General features: G+C 40.9%; 1 protein-coding gene across 3 annotated transcripts in view; it reads right to left on the bottom strand.

Annotated features, from left to right (window-relative positions):
* Positions 1 to 15036: 15036 nt before the first annotated feature.
* The window catches only part of Casd1 (CAS1 domain sialic acid O acetyltransferase 1), a 56347-nt gene continuing 54140 nt past the window's right edge, over positions 15037 to 17243 (bottom strand). For 2 of the 3 annotated variants that reach the window (XM_087659181.1, XM_087659182.1), the window contains one exon: positions 15060 to 16526. In XM_087659181.1, the coding sequence (XP_087515307.1) occupies positions 16260 to 16526 (267 nt within the window). In that variant the 3' untranslated portion in view covers positions 15060 to 16259. 3 annotated transcript variants of the gene reach the window in all.

The raw sequence follows: 17243 nt of genomic DNA, 5'->3' as shown, positions 1-17243 counted from the left end.
GATTAAGTAGCCAAGGTTCAAGCTAGCCTGAGTTTACAGGTCTCACAGATATGCTCAGCGCTTATCCCGTGAGTAGTACCAGTAGAATTTACTTGGCTTCTGGGTTACCCTCAATTGGATCTTTGCCCATGTAATAAGAACTATATCATAAGCGTGTGAGTGGAAGACAGACTTTCCAGTGGCTGTGAGGGTGAGTTACAAACAATTCTTATATTTGGGGTAATGGTGGATATTAGTGTAGCTGTCCTCCAGTGCCCCAAAATGGGGTTTTGTGGTACTTTGATTTGTCCTGTTTCCACATTTTTAAAACTATACCCAATCAACTTGGTTAAATAGAAGAATGATATGCTTTGACTCTCAGCGTTAGAGTTTCCGTCCGTCCGACATCAGCTGGATCCATCCTCAAGTGGTTACTTCCTTCACCCAGGCTTTACCGTTGAAAGTTTCCATGACCCCCTAATAATGCTGTTAAATTATGAATTTATCGTAAATTAGGTCCGAAGCCTTGGGATCCAATAAGCTCTCAGTGATGGGCTCTACCAACAGGTCACACATGAGACTTTCGTAGAAAATTTATAGAGAAACTATAATAGTGCATGATTAGATATTACATAGTTCCTGAGGAGTGTCAGTCACTCATCAGACTCAACCATGGAACAACCAAGGTCATCCGTGTTGTACTAGACAGGGTTTCAGTACTAGAACAGACTGTTAAAGAGCCACATACTTGTCCACTGATTTAATATATATGTTTTTCTATTCGACTGGAAATAGTTGGTACACACACACACACACACACACACACACACACACACACACACACAGGTATTCATTTGACACAAGTGTAGTAAGTCACCCTGTGTCAATCTGAGCATTCTGGGTGGTCTATACATCTATACGTTGCAGGCACACATTCTCACAGGAGTATACTATTTTGAGGACAGAACCCTGCTCACACTTTGGTAAGATACACATGCTCTGGGCTATGGGTAATGACCTTTAAAAATAGGCCAGGTGGTTAGGTGAAACCTAGGAGTCCAGCAATGAGCACTGGACCCAGCCGTGTTCGTTGAAATAAAGAATACATCCCCGTACCTAACATCTTCTACTGCAAAGGAGGAAAACAAACTTGGTCTGGAGTGTTTTTCTTTCTTTCTTTCTTTTTTTTTTTTTTTTGGGTTCTTTTTTTCGGAGCGGGGGACCGAACCCAGGGCCTTGCGCTTCCTAGGTAAGCACTCTACCACTGAGCTAAATCCCCAGCCCCCGTGTTTTTCTTTTTAAGTCCTAGAGGCAACATATTCTTCTCTAAAGAATACTGTTCTGGCCATATGCCAGAGAAAAGAGGCAGCCAGCTTCTAGAGGCCCTGCGTGGCAAAAATCTTCGCAGAATGGAATACTCATAATGTGGATTTTACTTTTTCATGTCTTTTCATGTTTTCTTTTTTCCCTTTTATTGAAAAATAGATTCATTTGTCATATATAATATATTCTGCTTACTCCTCCCTCTCCCCTTACCAGTTCCTCCTCCCCAACCTCCCATCCAGACGTACTCCCTTTCTGTCTCTCATTAGGAAAGAGCAGGCTTCTAAGAGATACTGATGACATGTAACAAAACGAAAATATAATAAGACGAAACAAAATCATCACATAGAAGTTGGACAAGACAAACCTTCACACGGAGAAGAGCCTAAGAGAACACTCAAGAACTGGAGATGTGCTCAAGTGGATTTTATTTATTTATTTATTTATTTATTTATTTATTTATTTATTTATTCACTCCAGATTTTATTCCCCTCCCCATCCACCCACCCCCCCGAGTTCCACATACCATATCTACCCCTGTCTCCACAAGGATGTCCCCACCCCACCCACCCCACCAGCCCTCTAAACTTCCTAAGGCCTCCAGTCTCTTGAGGGATAGGTACATCTTCTCTGACCGTACCGAGACCCGGGAGCCCTCTGCTGTGTTGTGTTGGAGGCCTCATCTCAGCTGGTGTGTGCTGTCTGGTTGGTGATCCAGTGTCTGAGAGATCTCAGGGGTCCAGGTTAATTGAGACTGCTCAAGTATATTTTTAATTAAAATTTAACCAAAATAGAAGGAAAATAGAAACTGGGGATGGAATTTTCAAAATTAGAAAAGGGTTATCATCCCTATTATACAAACATGCTTATAGATGTCTAACCGAATTATAAACCTTTAGGTCACATAGGATACAGGGAGGGGAACCAGCATTTTACTATGAGAAATGCAAACTGATAAACTTAGTTTGATTTGTCCACTGACCCCCATCACTAAAAAATCATTTTCCTTTAAAGAAAATTTTTAATGAGATGTGGATTTCCCAGATCTTGTTTTATCTTCTAGAACGCTCTTTCCTGATCCCTGTGAGGAAGCCACTTCTTTTCTGCCTACTTTGTCATAGGTGACACATTCCACATCCACAGATTCAAGCCCATCTAAAGGCAGTAATGTTGGGTCACCAAAGGAAGAAGGTGTTCCTTCCAGAGCCAAGAAAACTAAGCCACAAGCAAGAGAAATGCTCTCTCTCTCTCTCTCTCTCTCTCTCTCTCTCTCTCTCTCTCTCTCTCTCTCTCTCTCAAGAATTTATTTATTTGTATGTAAGTACACTGTAGCTGTCTTCAGACACACCCAAAGAGGACATCAGATCTCATTTCAGATGGTTGTGAGCCACCGTGTGGTTGCTGGGAATTGAACTCAGGACCTCTGAAAGAGCAGTGCTCTTAACCACTGAGCCATCTCTCCAGCCCCAGCCCTCACTCTTTCAGGGTGCACTGGCATACAGAAGTGAGGGAAGAGCTGGCAGTGATGTGAGGATATGGCAGAGAAACAGTAAGCTAGCACACAGGAGGGCCCCCTTCTGCTGTGAGGGCAAGTGTGTACCACCATCTGTGGGCTGAGTGTGACTCAGCATCTGGTCTTTAGGACTACAATTTCCATGAGGGAAACAGTATTGGCAGTTGCAGTTGGGGGTGGGGAGAACTGAAAGAAATACTATTAGAATTGATGGTAATTTAAAGAGAAAAAGAAAGAAGAGAAATTAAAATTGATTGAGAAAGAGGGCCCACGTGTAATGAGGAGGATGAGGGGAACTTCCAGCACTGTTTTTTAGGAGACTGAAAGACTTGCTACAGAGGCATGCTCTGAGGGCTTGTGGTCCTCGCACGGCCCCCTGTGACTGTGGTCCCTTGTTCGTTCTGACTACTGTTGTCTACAGACCACAGGCTGCCTTGTTTCTAGAGAGGGTGAGGACCAGGTAAAGTGACCTCATCTGAAATCGACGAGAATGAACGATCGAGAATGAGGACGAGGTGAATACACACCGTCGCCCCCACCCCCACCCCCGTTCTATGGGACACACAACGTTCCCTTCTAGTTGGTATCTGTAAAACTTGAAAGCCAAGTTATGAGGTAATCCACGAGACGTTAGTTAGCAAAGAAACTAAATAAGCACTCGAACGTGGCCAGAGGGAAGCCATTGAAAGTTCAGGAAAAGAGTTCACTGAGACATAATCAAGGTTCTCAGCGACACAGCGGTGACTTTCAAAGAGTTGTTCTGTAGGACGAACTGCAAACATGACAGAAATTCTGGATAATAACAAGTTATTGTCCAGGCGATCTTTGCTAGGACTGCGACTAGTTTAATTCTGATGTGCTGTACCTTTCTTTGGGTGTATCTGTAGGTTGCGTTTTGGAAGATTACCTGGGTGGGAAAGACCACCCATTGGTTGTTTGATTGTCAAATATGTCAAGTGAGCCTGGAACTAACTCACTTTGTTGATCAGTCTGGTCTCAGATTCACGGAGATCTTCCTGTCTCTGCCTGCTTAGTGCTGGGATTAAAGTTGTTATACCTCCTTACATTCTGCAAAAAACCTCATTTGAATATGGATGGCACCTTCCCCTGGACGACTGCCCTAGACCAAATGGAGAGCAGGAGTCTGGGGGTCGGGGAGAAAGCCAGTTGAGTGTTAACAACGGTCTCAGTACTTCAGCTACGCCTTCTGTATCACGGTGAGCTGTACCGGAACCGCGAGCCAAAACAAGTCCCTCCTCCTTTAAGGTGCTTCCTGTTAGATACAGATAAATTTTAAAGAATTAGAAGAAGTAACGAAATGAACGTTTTTAATATTCCATTCCAAAGCATTTGCTACAGCCAAACCCATAAATGATTACTATGTGGGATCCACAGCTGATAGTCCTGGAGTTCATCAGCTACCTCAGTGTCCCAGAGGGACGTAGCGTCAGACACTGGTCAGGAGCGACCTCTTTTGGAGAAACTTATAGTCCAACACTCAAGAGGTGGGCCAAGATTCTTTTTAGGAAGAAAAATAATATTGAGTCTGTGTTCTCACACAGACAGATGGGCCATTTAGTTTCCAAATTTCCGCTAAATATAATCTAGTCTTAATTAATTTTAGTTCGGAAAAGGTTGAAGGAAACATAAGAAAATACAGTGGCTATTAAGAAAAAAAAAATGCCCCTGCTTACCATTCCCAGAAGGATCCATAGAGAGACTGTATTTAGTATGCCGTTTTCCTGATTTTCTTCCAAGTTAAATTATTTGTTCAATATACATTAAGGCCTGTGGATGAAGTGGCCTTCTGTACAGAATTAGCAAGCAACTAGAATCTGGAGACAGCTTGGTATTTCTACACCACAAGAGCTCTCTATATGCTCTGGGCATTACGTTTCTGTCAAATAGTTACGATCTGCAAATTTCCAGGTTGTATTTTTTTTCTATTTCTGTCTTTCTGGCATGTTTAAGTTTTGGTTTTTTATCTAATAGAATTTGGAATTAAGTTTTAAATTTTCTGGAATGCCATGATTCTGTTTTTAATATTTGATTTTTCCTTCATGGGCCATTTCTCCTTTAGAGAGAAGATAGTCTTATTCGTACTTTTGTGGTGTGTGTGTGTGTGTGTGTGTGTGTGTGTGTGTGTGTGTGTGTGTGTGTGTTCAAGTCCATCAGTCAGTTCATATTTGGGCTGGTCTAAGAAGGGCCATTTAACACTTTCATCCTCAAAGTTAAACAGTTGTTCCAGGACTGTGCATGGTCTCTCTCTGTCTTTCCCAGTAGTAGTAAATAAAATCTGAAGATTCTTTCATCACCGAGTGGACCAGCTTGAGAATCACCATGAAATACACTTCTGGAGGTGTTCCCAGAGAAGCTTAATGGAGGTGGGGAAACCCACTCTAATGTAGGCAATGCAATCCCATGGGCTGGCGTCTTCAACAAAGTAAAAAGGAGGAAGTCAGCCAAGCCCCAGCATGCATCTTTCTGCTTCCTGCCTGCAGATGCAGTGTGACCAGCTGCCTTGTGAGATGGCCACCATCCTTTTCACTGTGGTACACCCTGCCCTCCAACCCCGAATCAGAATGCACAGCTCCTTGATGACATAGCTGCTGTCAAGTGTTTTGTTATAGCAGTGGGAAAAATGCCTAATTTAAAGCCACCTAATTTAGCATAATACCTAATTTAAAAGCCTTTATTTTAAGGTCCTTTTTAATAAAGTCAACTTTAACATTGATCTATATATTCTTTCATTTTTGTCCACACTAGCATGATTGTAATTTAATAATGTGTTTAAATATCCAATTATGGAAGTCTTATCTTTCCTCATTATTCTGCTTAAAGATATCCCTTGACCATTTTGGTTGGTCCCTGTACAAGCTCTTTATGATTTCAACTTTAAATTGTGCCATCTGAGGAAGATCTCCTGGCCTAGTTCCTGTGCATAGGTGGGCTTTTTTGCAACTGCTGGACCCAAGATTTCAAGTAAAGATTTCTCCACAGTTGATTCTCTGCAACTGAATGGGACCTAAAATGGAGAGGAGAAGGAAACAGGACAAAAGAAGTGGTGTGTGCTTGGTTCTAGTTCCCCACACCAAAAATGCCTACCACATCTTTATCCTGAGTTACTCCCCTCACACAAGAGAGGAACGTGTCAACTGGTGTTAACAGTAAGCCTCCAAACCACAGTGGATTTTAATTCTCTGCCTTTGCATAACATCATTCCTGTCAAACTCACTTCACAGTCCACATACACCACGTATTCGTACTGACTAGTCAGTGGCTTTGGTAATATTCACTGATGTGAAACTTTTAAGATTCTATTAAGCTAGCTCATCAATGAACAGTTGCCTTATAAGGAACCTGATACTGGTAGGAGTTTGAACGACTCAATGACATGAGAAAGCCCCCGAGTACATAAACAAATAAAATAAACTAACTCATGCTGTTGATGTCTGGACTCGGATGAATTACCGAAGAAAATGGCACAAATCGTTTTCTTTCAAAAAAGCTTTCCTTTCAGACCAATTTCCCTTATGAATATTGATGCAAAAATACTCAATAAAATTCTGGCAAACCGAATCCAAGAGTGCATTAAAACAATCATCCACCATGATCAAGTAGGCTTCATCCCAGGCATGCAGGGATGGTTTAATATACGGAAAACCATCAATGTAATCCACTATATAAACAAACTGAAGAACAAAACCACATGATCATTTCATTAGATGCTGAAAAAGCATTTGACAAAATTCAACATCCCTTCATGATAAGAGTCCTGGAAAGAATAGGAATTCAAGGCCCATACCTAAACATATACAGCAAACCAGTCACTAACATTAAACTAAATGGAGAGAGACTTGAAGCAATCCCACTAAAATCAGGGACTAGACAAGGCTGCCTACTCTCTCCCTACTTATTCAATATAGTTCTTGAAGTTCTAGCCAGAGCAATCAGACAACAAAAGGAGATCAAGGGGTTACAGATTGGAAAAGAAGAAGTCAAAATATCACTATTTGCAGATGATATGATAGTATATTTAAGTGATCCCAAAAGTTCCACCAGAGAACTACTAAAGCTGATAAACAACTTCAGCAAAGTGGCTGGGTATAAAATTAACTCAAATAAATCAGTAGCCTTCCTCTACACAAAAGAGAAACAGCCGAGAAAGAAATTAGGGAAATGACACCCTTCATAATAGTCCCAAATAATATAAAATACCTCGGTGTGACTTTAACCAAACAAGTAAAAGATCTGTACAATAAGAACTTCAAGACACTGAAGAAAGAAATTGAGGAAGACCTCAGAAGATGGAAAGATCTCCCATGCTCATGGATTGGCAGGATTAATATAGTAAAAATGGCCATTTTACCAAAAGCGATCTACAGATTCAATGCAATCCCCATCAAAATACAATCCAATTCTTCAAAGAGTTAGACAGAACAATTTGCAAATTCATCTGGAATAACAAAAAACCCAGGATAGCTAAAACTATCCTCAACAATAAAAGGACTTCTGGGGGAATCACTATCCCTGAACTCAAGCAGTATTACAGAGCAATAGTGATAAAAACTGCATGGTATTGGTACAGAGACAGACAGATAGACCAATGGAATAGAATTGAAGACCCAGAAATGAACCCACACACCTATGGTCACAAAGGAGCCAAAACCATCCAATGGAAAAATGATAGCATTTTCAGCAAATGGTGCTGGTTCAACTGGAGGTCAACATGTAGAAGAATGCAGATCGATCCATGCTTATCACCCTGAACAAAGCTTAAGTCCAAGTGGATCAAGGACCTCCACATCCAACCAGATACACTCAATCTAATAGAAGAAAAAGTAGGGAAGCATCTGGAACACATGGGCACTGGAGAAAATTTCCTGAACAAAACACCAATGGTTTATGCTCTAAGATCAAGAATTGACAAATGGGATCTCATAAAACTGCAAAGCTTCTGTAAGGCAAAGGACACTGTGGTTAGGACAAAATGGCAACCAACAGATTGGGAAAAGATCTTTACCAATCCTACAACAGATAGAGGGCTTATATCCAAAATAGACAAGGAACTCAAGAAGTTAGACTGCAGGGAGACAAATAACCCTATTAAAAAATGGGGTTCAGGGGTTGGGGATTTAGCTCAGCGGTAGAGCGCTTGCCGAGCGAGCGCAAGGCCCTGGGTTCGGTCCCCAGCTCCGAAAAAAAAAAAGGAAAAAAAATGGGGTTCAGAGCTAAACAAAGAATTCACAGCTGAGGAATGCCGAATGGCTGAGAAACACCTAAAGAAATGTTCAACATCTTTAGTCATAATGGAAATGCAAATCAAAACAACCCTGAGATTTCACCTCACACCAGTGAGAATGGCTAAGATAAAAAACTCAGGGGACAACAGATGCTGGCGAGGATGTGGAGGAAGAGGAACACTCCTCCATTGTTGGTGGGATTGCAAACTGGTACAACCATTCTGGAAATCAGTCTGGAGGTTCCTCAGAAAACTGGACATTGAACTACCTGAGGATCCAGCTATACCTCTCTTGGGCATATACCCAAAAGATGCCCCAACATATAACAAAGACACATGCTCCACTATGTTCATAGCAGCCTTATTTATAATAGCCAGAAGCTGGAAAGAACCCAGATGTCCCTTCAACAGAGGAATGGATACAGAAAATGTGGTATGTTTACACAATGGAGTACTACTCAGCTATCAAAAACAATGACTTTATGAAATTCGTAGGCAAATGGATGGAGCTAGAAATGCTATGCACTCACTGATAAGTGAATATTAGCCCCAAAACACAGATTACCCAAGATACAATCCACAAACCACATGAAGCTCAAAAAGAAGGAGGACCAAAGTGGGGATACTTTAGTCCTTCTTAAAAGGGGGAACAAAAATATTCATAGGAGGCAATATGGGGGCGAAGCTTGGAGCAGAGACTTGAAGGAATGGCTACTGAGAGCCTGCCCCGCCTGGGGATCCAGCCTATATACATACAGCCACCAAACCTAGGCAATATTGCTGATGCCTAGAAGTGCTTGCTGACAGGAGCCTGATGTAGCTTTCTCCTGAGAGGCTCTGCCAGAGCATGACAAATACAGAGGTGAATGCTCACAGCCAATCGTTGAACTGAGAACGGAGTCCCCAGGGGAGGAGTTAAAGGATTGAAGGAGCTGAAGCCGTTTGAAACCCCATAAGAACAATAAATAATACCAACCAACCAGAGTTCCCAGGACTAAACCATTATCCAGAGAGTACACATGAACAGACCCATGGCTCCAGCTGCATATGTAGCAGAGGATGGCCTTGTTGGGCACCAATGGGAGGAGAAGCCCTTGGTCCTGCCAAGGCTGGACTCCCCAGGTTAGGGTAATGTCAGGGTGGGGAATTGAGAAGGGGTGGGTGGCTGGGTGGAGGAACACCCTCATAGAAGAAGGGCGAGGGGGGATGGAATAGGGAGTTTGTGGATGGGAAACTGGGAAATGAGATAACATTTGAAATGTAAATTAAAAAAATCAAATAAAAAATTTTTATTATTTGCTTATTTTCCTACTTTTGATAGACATTTAAATTCAAAGAGATGATTTACTACTGTAAGAATCAACGATAAACAGAGAGGAGCAAATAGGGACTCGTAGTAACCATGGTGGGAAGGCAAGCTATACTCTGCAGGAAGCCTGCGTTCAGTTCTGGTTGGAGTTTATTTTTGGGGACACAAAGATCCCATCTTAATGTAACTGTTTGTCTATTTAAAGCATTAGAGTAGTGTAATTAACATTGAAATGGCCAACTAGAGTATCACTTCAGCCCCTTGTCTCTGTCCCTAAGAGAAGCATCTTCTGAACTGTCTCACAATTTGCAAGTCTGCTTTCTTCCCTCAAACATAGGGTAAAAATCTTACAGTACTTGGTATGATGCTGCAGCATTGGCTGAGTGGTGACATCAGCCAATGGTGTGCTGAGAGAAGCAATGTCCAGCAGCTGGACAAGTGAATGAGAAGTCCAGCAAATGAGAAGACAATTTCCTGTCTTCAGAAACTTGTTCTAAGGGAGTCAGATGCACAGTGAAGACCAGGACATGAGTTCAATTCCAGAGCTTACATCAAAAAGCTCAGGTGGTGTTGCATGCCTGGAACCCCAATACGGGAGAGGTGAAGATATGCTAGTTTAGCCTAGTCAGTGAACCCCAGGCCAGTGAGAAACCTTATCTCAAAAATGAGGGCCAGAATGAGATCAGAGGGCTCTATATGCTTACACCACGCACGCACGCACGCACGCACGCACGCACGCACGCACGCACGCACGCACGCACGCACGCACAGAGACCCCTACCTTACCCCCTCCCCACAAGAAACTAAACCCAAACAAGTTATAGACAGAAAATAATCCAAGAGAGGATTGAAGCTACTTTGGCACAGTGGTCACCTTGGAGCTGATGACAGTAGCTAAATCATGGATGTACTCTAAGAGAAGGCTAACGAGATTTCCTGACTGTAAGACACGTGTGTGAATCAGGGTACCAAAACAGCTTGCATTTTTGTTGTCCTTGGAGGGATGCAGTTGCTATCTGCCAAAGTGGGGAATGACTGGAAGGTTTGGTTGGTCTGTTTCTGCATGGTCAGTGTTTGGGAAGCTTTACCTGCTGTTTTTAATGATTAGATGTCTTTGAAACGAGTCAGACACAGAGAGCAGATGTATATGAGAGTTCTGGTTAAGGTAGAATATAAACTTCATAGTCATCAGCACACAGATGATATGTCAAGTCCAAGTCATGAGACTAGTTAAGGTGTATTAAGAATTGGTTTAGAGGTCAGAGGGACTGGGTTTTGGGAAATAGAATTTAGATGTTGAAGGTGTGAAGAGGATCCATAAAACAAGTCTGGCTTTCCAGATGGGAAGGAAAACAAACAAAGAAGAAACAGAAAGAAATGGCACACAGGTAAAGGGAAGATGGCAGCCTGGGGTCCAGGATAAGGACAGCAGTGACAGTGGGATTTAGCAGGACAGGTTCTTGATTCTCCTGACAAGAGGTAAGACCCTGAGGAGTGAAGCCCTAGCTTTGGGTGTACAAGACCACAAGGGGAAGCTTGTTCTAAGGTGGGAGAAATCAAGGCCAAACTTCTGAGCTGGTGGCCATGGCTTTCTGTATCTACTTTACTTACTGCACACCAAGTCCGAGGAGATGACATCTCCACTGTGGAGTTGCCAGCTTTACTCAAGTACTGGGGTCTGATAAGATAGTGGGTCCAGATTAATATTTGCATAGTTTAAAGAGGAAAAAATGTATGGCTTCATCAGATGATTAAATTTTGCTTTTTTAAGAGAATTGGAAGTAGGCAGGTGAGAAGGGACAGACAGAGCAACAGGAGGAGGAAGAAGGTGGCCGTTAATGGCTGAAATTCAGATTTTAGAGATGGGTACTAATACACAGAGCTTTGACTATCAGCTAAAAGGAAACATTCAGTTTGTCCATGGGGGCAATATCATTAATGCTTCTGTAATAGTTCTATAAGAAAAAACCAACTATGTGTTTTCAATGGTATTTTAGAGATAAAACTTTAACAATTTTTATTATTAGATAATTCTCTAAAATATAAGTACCAATAAATATTAGCAATGGAAATCCCAATATAGATGAGTTTTTAACACAATTATTCTTAAAGGTTTTTTTTCTGAAATGATATACTTTTAAATAACCACAAAATTCATATTTTTGATACATTTTGTGTGTGTGGGTGTAGCTGTGCACTTACATACACACATACACATGTACACAAACACTTTTTAGTACATACACACATACACAAACACTTTTTAGCACATACACAGAGGTCAGAGAACAACTTGTGAAAGTTCTATTATTCTACAGTCCCATGAATCCAACATAAGTCTGTTGGATAACACCTTACCCCCTTAACCATCTTGCCAGCCCCAAGCTTCTTTTTAAAATATTGATTTACCTCATTTTTATTCTCCAAGATTTAAGTAGGTGACTTCTAATTAACCTGCTAGGGACTTTATAATAAATAGCCTCAAACTCTTTGAAAAATAACTTCTTGTCTATACTGTTTCATGAATCTTCTAGGGGATTTAATAGTATTTTAAATTCATATAAACACAACCCTAGAATAAATTTTATTGAATAAAAATGTTTACCTGTGCTTTTAAAAAATGAATGTCTAAAGTTTTCATCAATTCTTATAAAACTACTTTAAATATGACCAAGCTTAGTATTTACAACTTTTATAATAATTATCAGTATATTTATGTAACTAGCAACTCATCAGGATCCTTTTTTTGAAACAAAGAAAGCCCTCCCATTGATGCCAGATAAGGCCATCCTCTGCTACATATGCAGCTGGAGCCATGGGTCCCTCCCAGTGTACTCTTCAGTTGGTGGTTTAGTCCCTGGGAGCTCTGGGGGCGGGGAGGGGGGGTCTGGTTGGTTGATATTGTTGTTCTTCCTATGGGGTTGCAAACCCCTTCAGCTCCTTCAGTCCCTTCCCTAAGTTCTCTATTGGGGTCTCCACGTTCAGGCCAATGGTTGGCTGCAAGCCTCCGCACCTGTATTTGTCAGGCTCTGGTAGCCTCTCAGGCAAAATCCATATCAGGCTCCTATCAACAAGCTCTTGGCATGTGCAATAGTGACTGGGTTTGGTGGATGCATATAGGATGGATCCCTAGGTGGGGCAGTCTCTGGATGACTTTTCCTTCAGTTTCTGCTCCATTCTTTGTCTCTGTATTTCCTTTAGACAGGAGCAATTCTGGGTTAAAAATTTTGAAATGGGTGCATGGTCCCATCCATCAACCAGTGGCTGTGCCTAACCTCTGGATACGGTTTCTACAGGTTCTCTCTCCCCTTTGTTGGGAATTTCAGCTAATGTCATTCTTTTTGGGTCCTGTGAGCCTCTTGCTTTCCTGGCATCTGGAACTTTCTGGTGGCTACCCCCAGTTCCCCATCCCCCACTGCTACACACCTCTGTTCAATTTTCTGACCCAACCCTATACATCTCCCCTGTCTCCTCCCACAACTAATCCTGTCCCCCTTTTCTTCTTTGTGATTATTTTGCTCCCCTTTCTAAGTAGGACTGAGACACCCACACTTTGGTCCTCCTTTTTTCTTGACCTTCATATGGTCTGTGAGTTGTATCGTGAGTATGCTTAACTTTTTTCCTAATATTCACTTATCAGTGAGTACATACCATGTGTGTTCTTTTGTGACTGGGTTACCTCACTCAGGATGGTGTTTTCTACTTCCATCCATTTGCCTGAGAATTTCATAAAGCCATTGCTTTTAATAGCTGAGTAGTACTCCAGGAGGCCCTTGGTCCTGTGAAGACTAGATACCCCAGTGTAGGGGAATGCTAGATCAGTGAGGCTGGGGTGGGGGAGTGGGTCGGGAGCACTTTCATAGAAGCAGCGGGGAGGGAAATGGGATAGGGGGGTTGTGGAGGGGAAACCAGGAAGGGGGATAGCATTTGAAATGTAAATAAATAAACATAAATAAATAAATAAAACAATCAAAAAACAAAGGAAGCTGTTAGGTTGAACACTATGAAACTTCTTTCTGTATGTCAAAAATAATAGCAAGTTAGCAATTTAATATTGCTCAACATAAAAATGCCAATTTGGTTCTTCTAACATTTGCTAGATTGATAAAAATAGTAAGTTACAGAGATCGATTTCTCTCTGAGGAACTGCAAATACTTGTTGATAGTATCGCCCCTCATTTAGTGTCTACTACATGAAGTGTGGCCCCTGGTTCCATGGAATGTATTTATCATGTCTATCTATCCATCCATCTATGTATCATCTATATATCATCTATCATTTTCCATCTACCTATAAAAGTATCTGTAAAAATTAAAAAGAAACATGGATATGCTATTATTAAAGTTAAGTTGATCAAGTTTAAAAGCTTCCTAGCCTTGAGATAATAATAAAGGCTTTGTGAGGGGAGAGAATGCAACCCTTGAAGAAGCTAGCGTTATCTTATGCTGAGAGGTGGCAGATCAACATTGTTTACTACCATAACAAAAAGCAACACTGTGACCTACCACAGGTAGATAGATAATGGGGTACAATGCAGGGTGAAAGTTCAATGATTCTTTCTCAGGAAACACTAGGGGAAGATTTGACACAAGGAGCAGGAAGGATGTGGGAAAACTGAGTCGGCCAAGTAACACAGAGGTAGAGGATGGTTTCCTGAATGTGATTCCTACTAGAGAAAAATCTGAGTTTAATCTTTGTGTTCTATACTCACTAGCACACAGAGCAGCCTGATATAGAGAATCAGGTGCAGTATCGACACCATGGCGGAAATAACAATTCCTTTACCAAACACAGATGCCATTCTTCTGGTAATTGTGCAATACCCTCTTATCCAGAGGACAGGCTAAATCAAATTAGATATTGTGGATTTCAAGTGTACATGAAACACACACACACACACACACACACACACACACACACACACACACACACACACAGAGGCACAGACACACAATGTTTTAATTATATTATTACATATAGTTCTATCTTAAAAATTACAACTTAATAAAACATGCCATGAAGAAACAGGGCTTCTCAAGTTTTCAGCTTGAGTTCAAATAGAATAGAAAAACTTAGCCTTCTCTTGGGCATCACTACTGAAAGACAGTTGCCTCCAAAGCACAGAGAGAAACGGTCATCTTTCTCCTTCAGTTGCTCATCGGGAAGAGCCTTCTTCAGGTGATAATACTTACAAGCTAAATTAAAATGCACTCTGTTCATTGGCAAGCTACAAGTGCAAGAATAATGTGAGCACGGTGCTTGGGAGTTTTTGATTTATAACTCTACGATTCTCTGCTTACGAAGCTGCCGTCCAGGAGACAGAGCAATGAATCATTACAATTGTCTATCTGGGAAATGTCAAAAGATTAAGGAAGGGCAGACGAAGAGAAAGAGAAAAGCACATTTCTGTTGAATAAATATTTCCCAGTTAATGGGAATGTATCAGTTGCACATAAGGCTTGAGAAGTATGAAACTTTTAAAGAAAGGTACCAATAAACCACAATGCTTAAATTCCCTGGTTAGAAGACAGATTATCATCGTGAGCCCTAAGAACTCAATTACTTCTTCCCAACAAGAACTGGGTGACTTCCCTCTACATATTAAGGGTTTGAAAAGCAGAGTGAATAAAAAAAATTGATAAAAACCCAAACAAAAAAACACACATGGCTTGATACTTTGCCAATACAAAAATAAGCATCCACTGAATGTTTATTTATTGTTTAAATTACTTCTTATTGTCACATACTATGAACAGAACATATATCTTACCACACACAGAATAAAAGCAAATAAGTGCAATATTTTATACATTAAAAATCATAATCAGATCTGTACAACAGATAAATAAATGTAAACCTCTAACAGTTAGCTTATAAAAAAACTGAACAGATCATTTATTGTTAAAAATCAGCAGTTTACTCGAAATTCTACTATGGTCATACACTTCAATCAAAGGATTTGGAACTTCACTATGCTGTACAGGTTCAGATCGATAAATATTTTTTTAAAAAATGAGGACATAATAGGGAATACCAAATGGCTATAAAGAAACTTCCAAACATTGGAAATAATATACACTACTTAATCAGTGGCCAGCAAACATTAATGGACCCACAGGGTAGTTTTTTGTTTGTTATGTTTGTTTTTGTTTTTTTAAATCCTGGTATAGATTAGGAAAAAGAAATAGACTGTTTGGATTGAAAGGAAAATTTGGCCTATTTGAAAATAAGCAACAACAACATTCACAATAACAAAACCTTGTCACAGAGCTTTAGAACAACTCTGAAGGGCAAAGTGTACAAAGAATTAGGCTTACACACCTGCGAACCACAGCTAGGAAAAAAATCACATCAGGAAACACACAGCGGATATAAATACATATGGGTTAAAGACATACGGTTCCTCATTCCACAGCATTGCACATGTGACAGAAAAGAACACTGCAAGTCACTTCGGTACTAAATTGTCTGTGAAGGAGTAGGTTCTGTGTGTACGGATGCAGACACAATGATTAGCACACAGAGGATATCAAGACACACAGTGGTGTCACTAAGCTAATTAACTTACTTACTAGGTTTACTGGTAAGTCCATCATTCCCTGCCTTCATATGCTAACTAGAATCACTATAAATGGAGACACTAATCTGGTAGAAAAGTGTTTTCCACATGCACTTCTATACGATGCAGCTTGGTTCATTGTTTGTATACATTTCACATTGGATATACACAGTGTTGATATATACAATCACACAAGTTCAACGGACATCACAAGACTGTCCCGTTGCCAAATGTTTATATTTACACAGTCATTAATATCTTCACACAGATGATTTTCTTGTCTAGGCAGATGCAAAGTAAGCCCGAGGGGTTTGCTGTTAGGATTTCAGGAGCCTACAGTCTTGATTTATCTTGAATGGAGGATAAGACAAGTAGTCCGGCAAAGAATGCAAGTGTACACGCCAGCCTTCTGAAGAGGGCCGGGTTATCTTTAGGAATAACCACGTGCGCGAGGTCAGCAGTGATCTGCGAGATCTCATGCGCCACGCACACGAAGATGAAAGTGCTGACGGCGATGTTGAGCGTCGGGTTCCCGGGGATGAGTACCAGGATGCCCCGTGTGTCCGCTGCCAGCCATATGTGGTACTGACAGATGAACAGCTAGGACAGAAACACTTCAGTTAGGCGTGCACAGAGCACGGGTGAGCAAGTCATGACTTTTCCCAGTTTAAACACGCGATGATGCTGCGGGCTTCTCCAGCCCACTTCACTCTCACCGCGGCCCTAAAGCCTGCTGTGCTCCTGCTAACTGAGAGACTCGGAAAAGGATGGAATCCTGGTCAGAAAACTTGGAGAAACTTACCTGCCCTGTTTAAAAAAAGTAACTCAATAAATCTCACATTCTAAAATGTATCTGTTATAACTGCACTATGGATCAGTCGAAAGCATTTTAGTTCCAATAATAAAGGTCAGGGTCTGCAGAATGTGCCTCAGACCCCATGGCTTAAATTGATTTTGTTGATAATTTTATCTTTTATAGCTCACACTGTGATGAATTTGACTATCTTCCCACAGTGTCCGGTCATATAAAAGTTACATTTACTACAGTAAACATTAGAAATCTCAATCCAGCAATATATAATTATGGAGATGAATAAAAAGTCAAAATCTCCCCGGTGTGAATTCATTTATATCTAGTTTAATACTTTTCTTCTTATTCAAGAGTGTGAAGAATGCTCTGACAGAGACCTACATCTAGCTATTGTTTAAAAAGTCTTTAAAAATCTTCCCAAATGCTTTATGGCTGTTCAATGTACTATTCACCTAGAATGACTTTAGTCTAAAACAGTGTGTCGGACTTGCACATTTGCATAATCA

Source organism: Rattus norvegicus, chromosome 4 (assembly GCF_021556685.1).
Source record: "Rattus norvegicus strain SHRSP/BbbUtx chromosome 4, alternate assembly SHRSP_T2T, whole genome shotgun sequence".
NCBI lineage: Eukaryota > Metazoa > Chordata > Mammalia > Rodentia > Muridae > Rattus > Rattus norvegicus.
The sequence above is the reverse complement of the archived record's forward strand: the minus strand, read 5'-3'. Positions and strand labels throughout refer to the sequence as shown.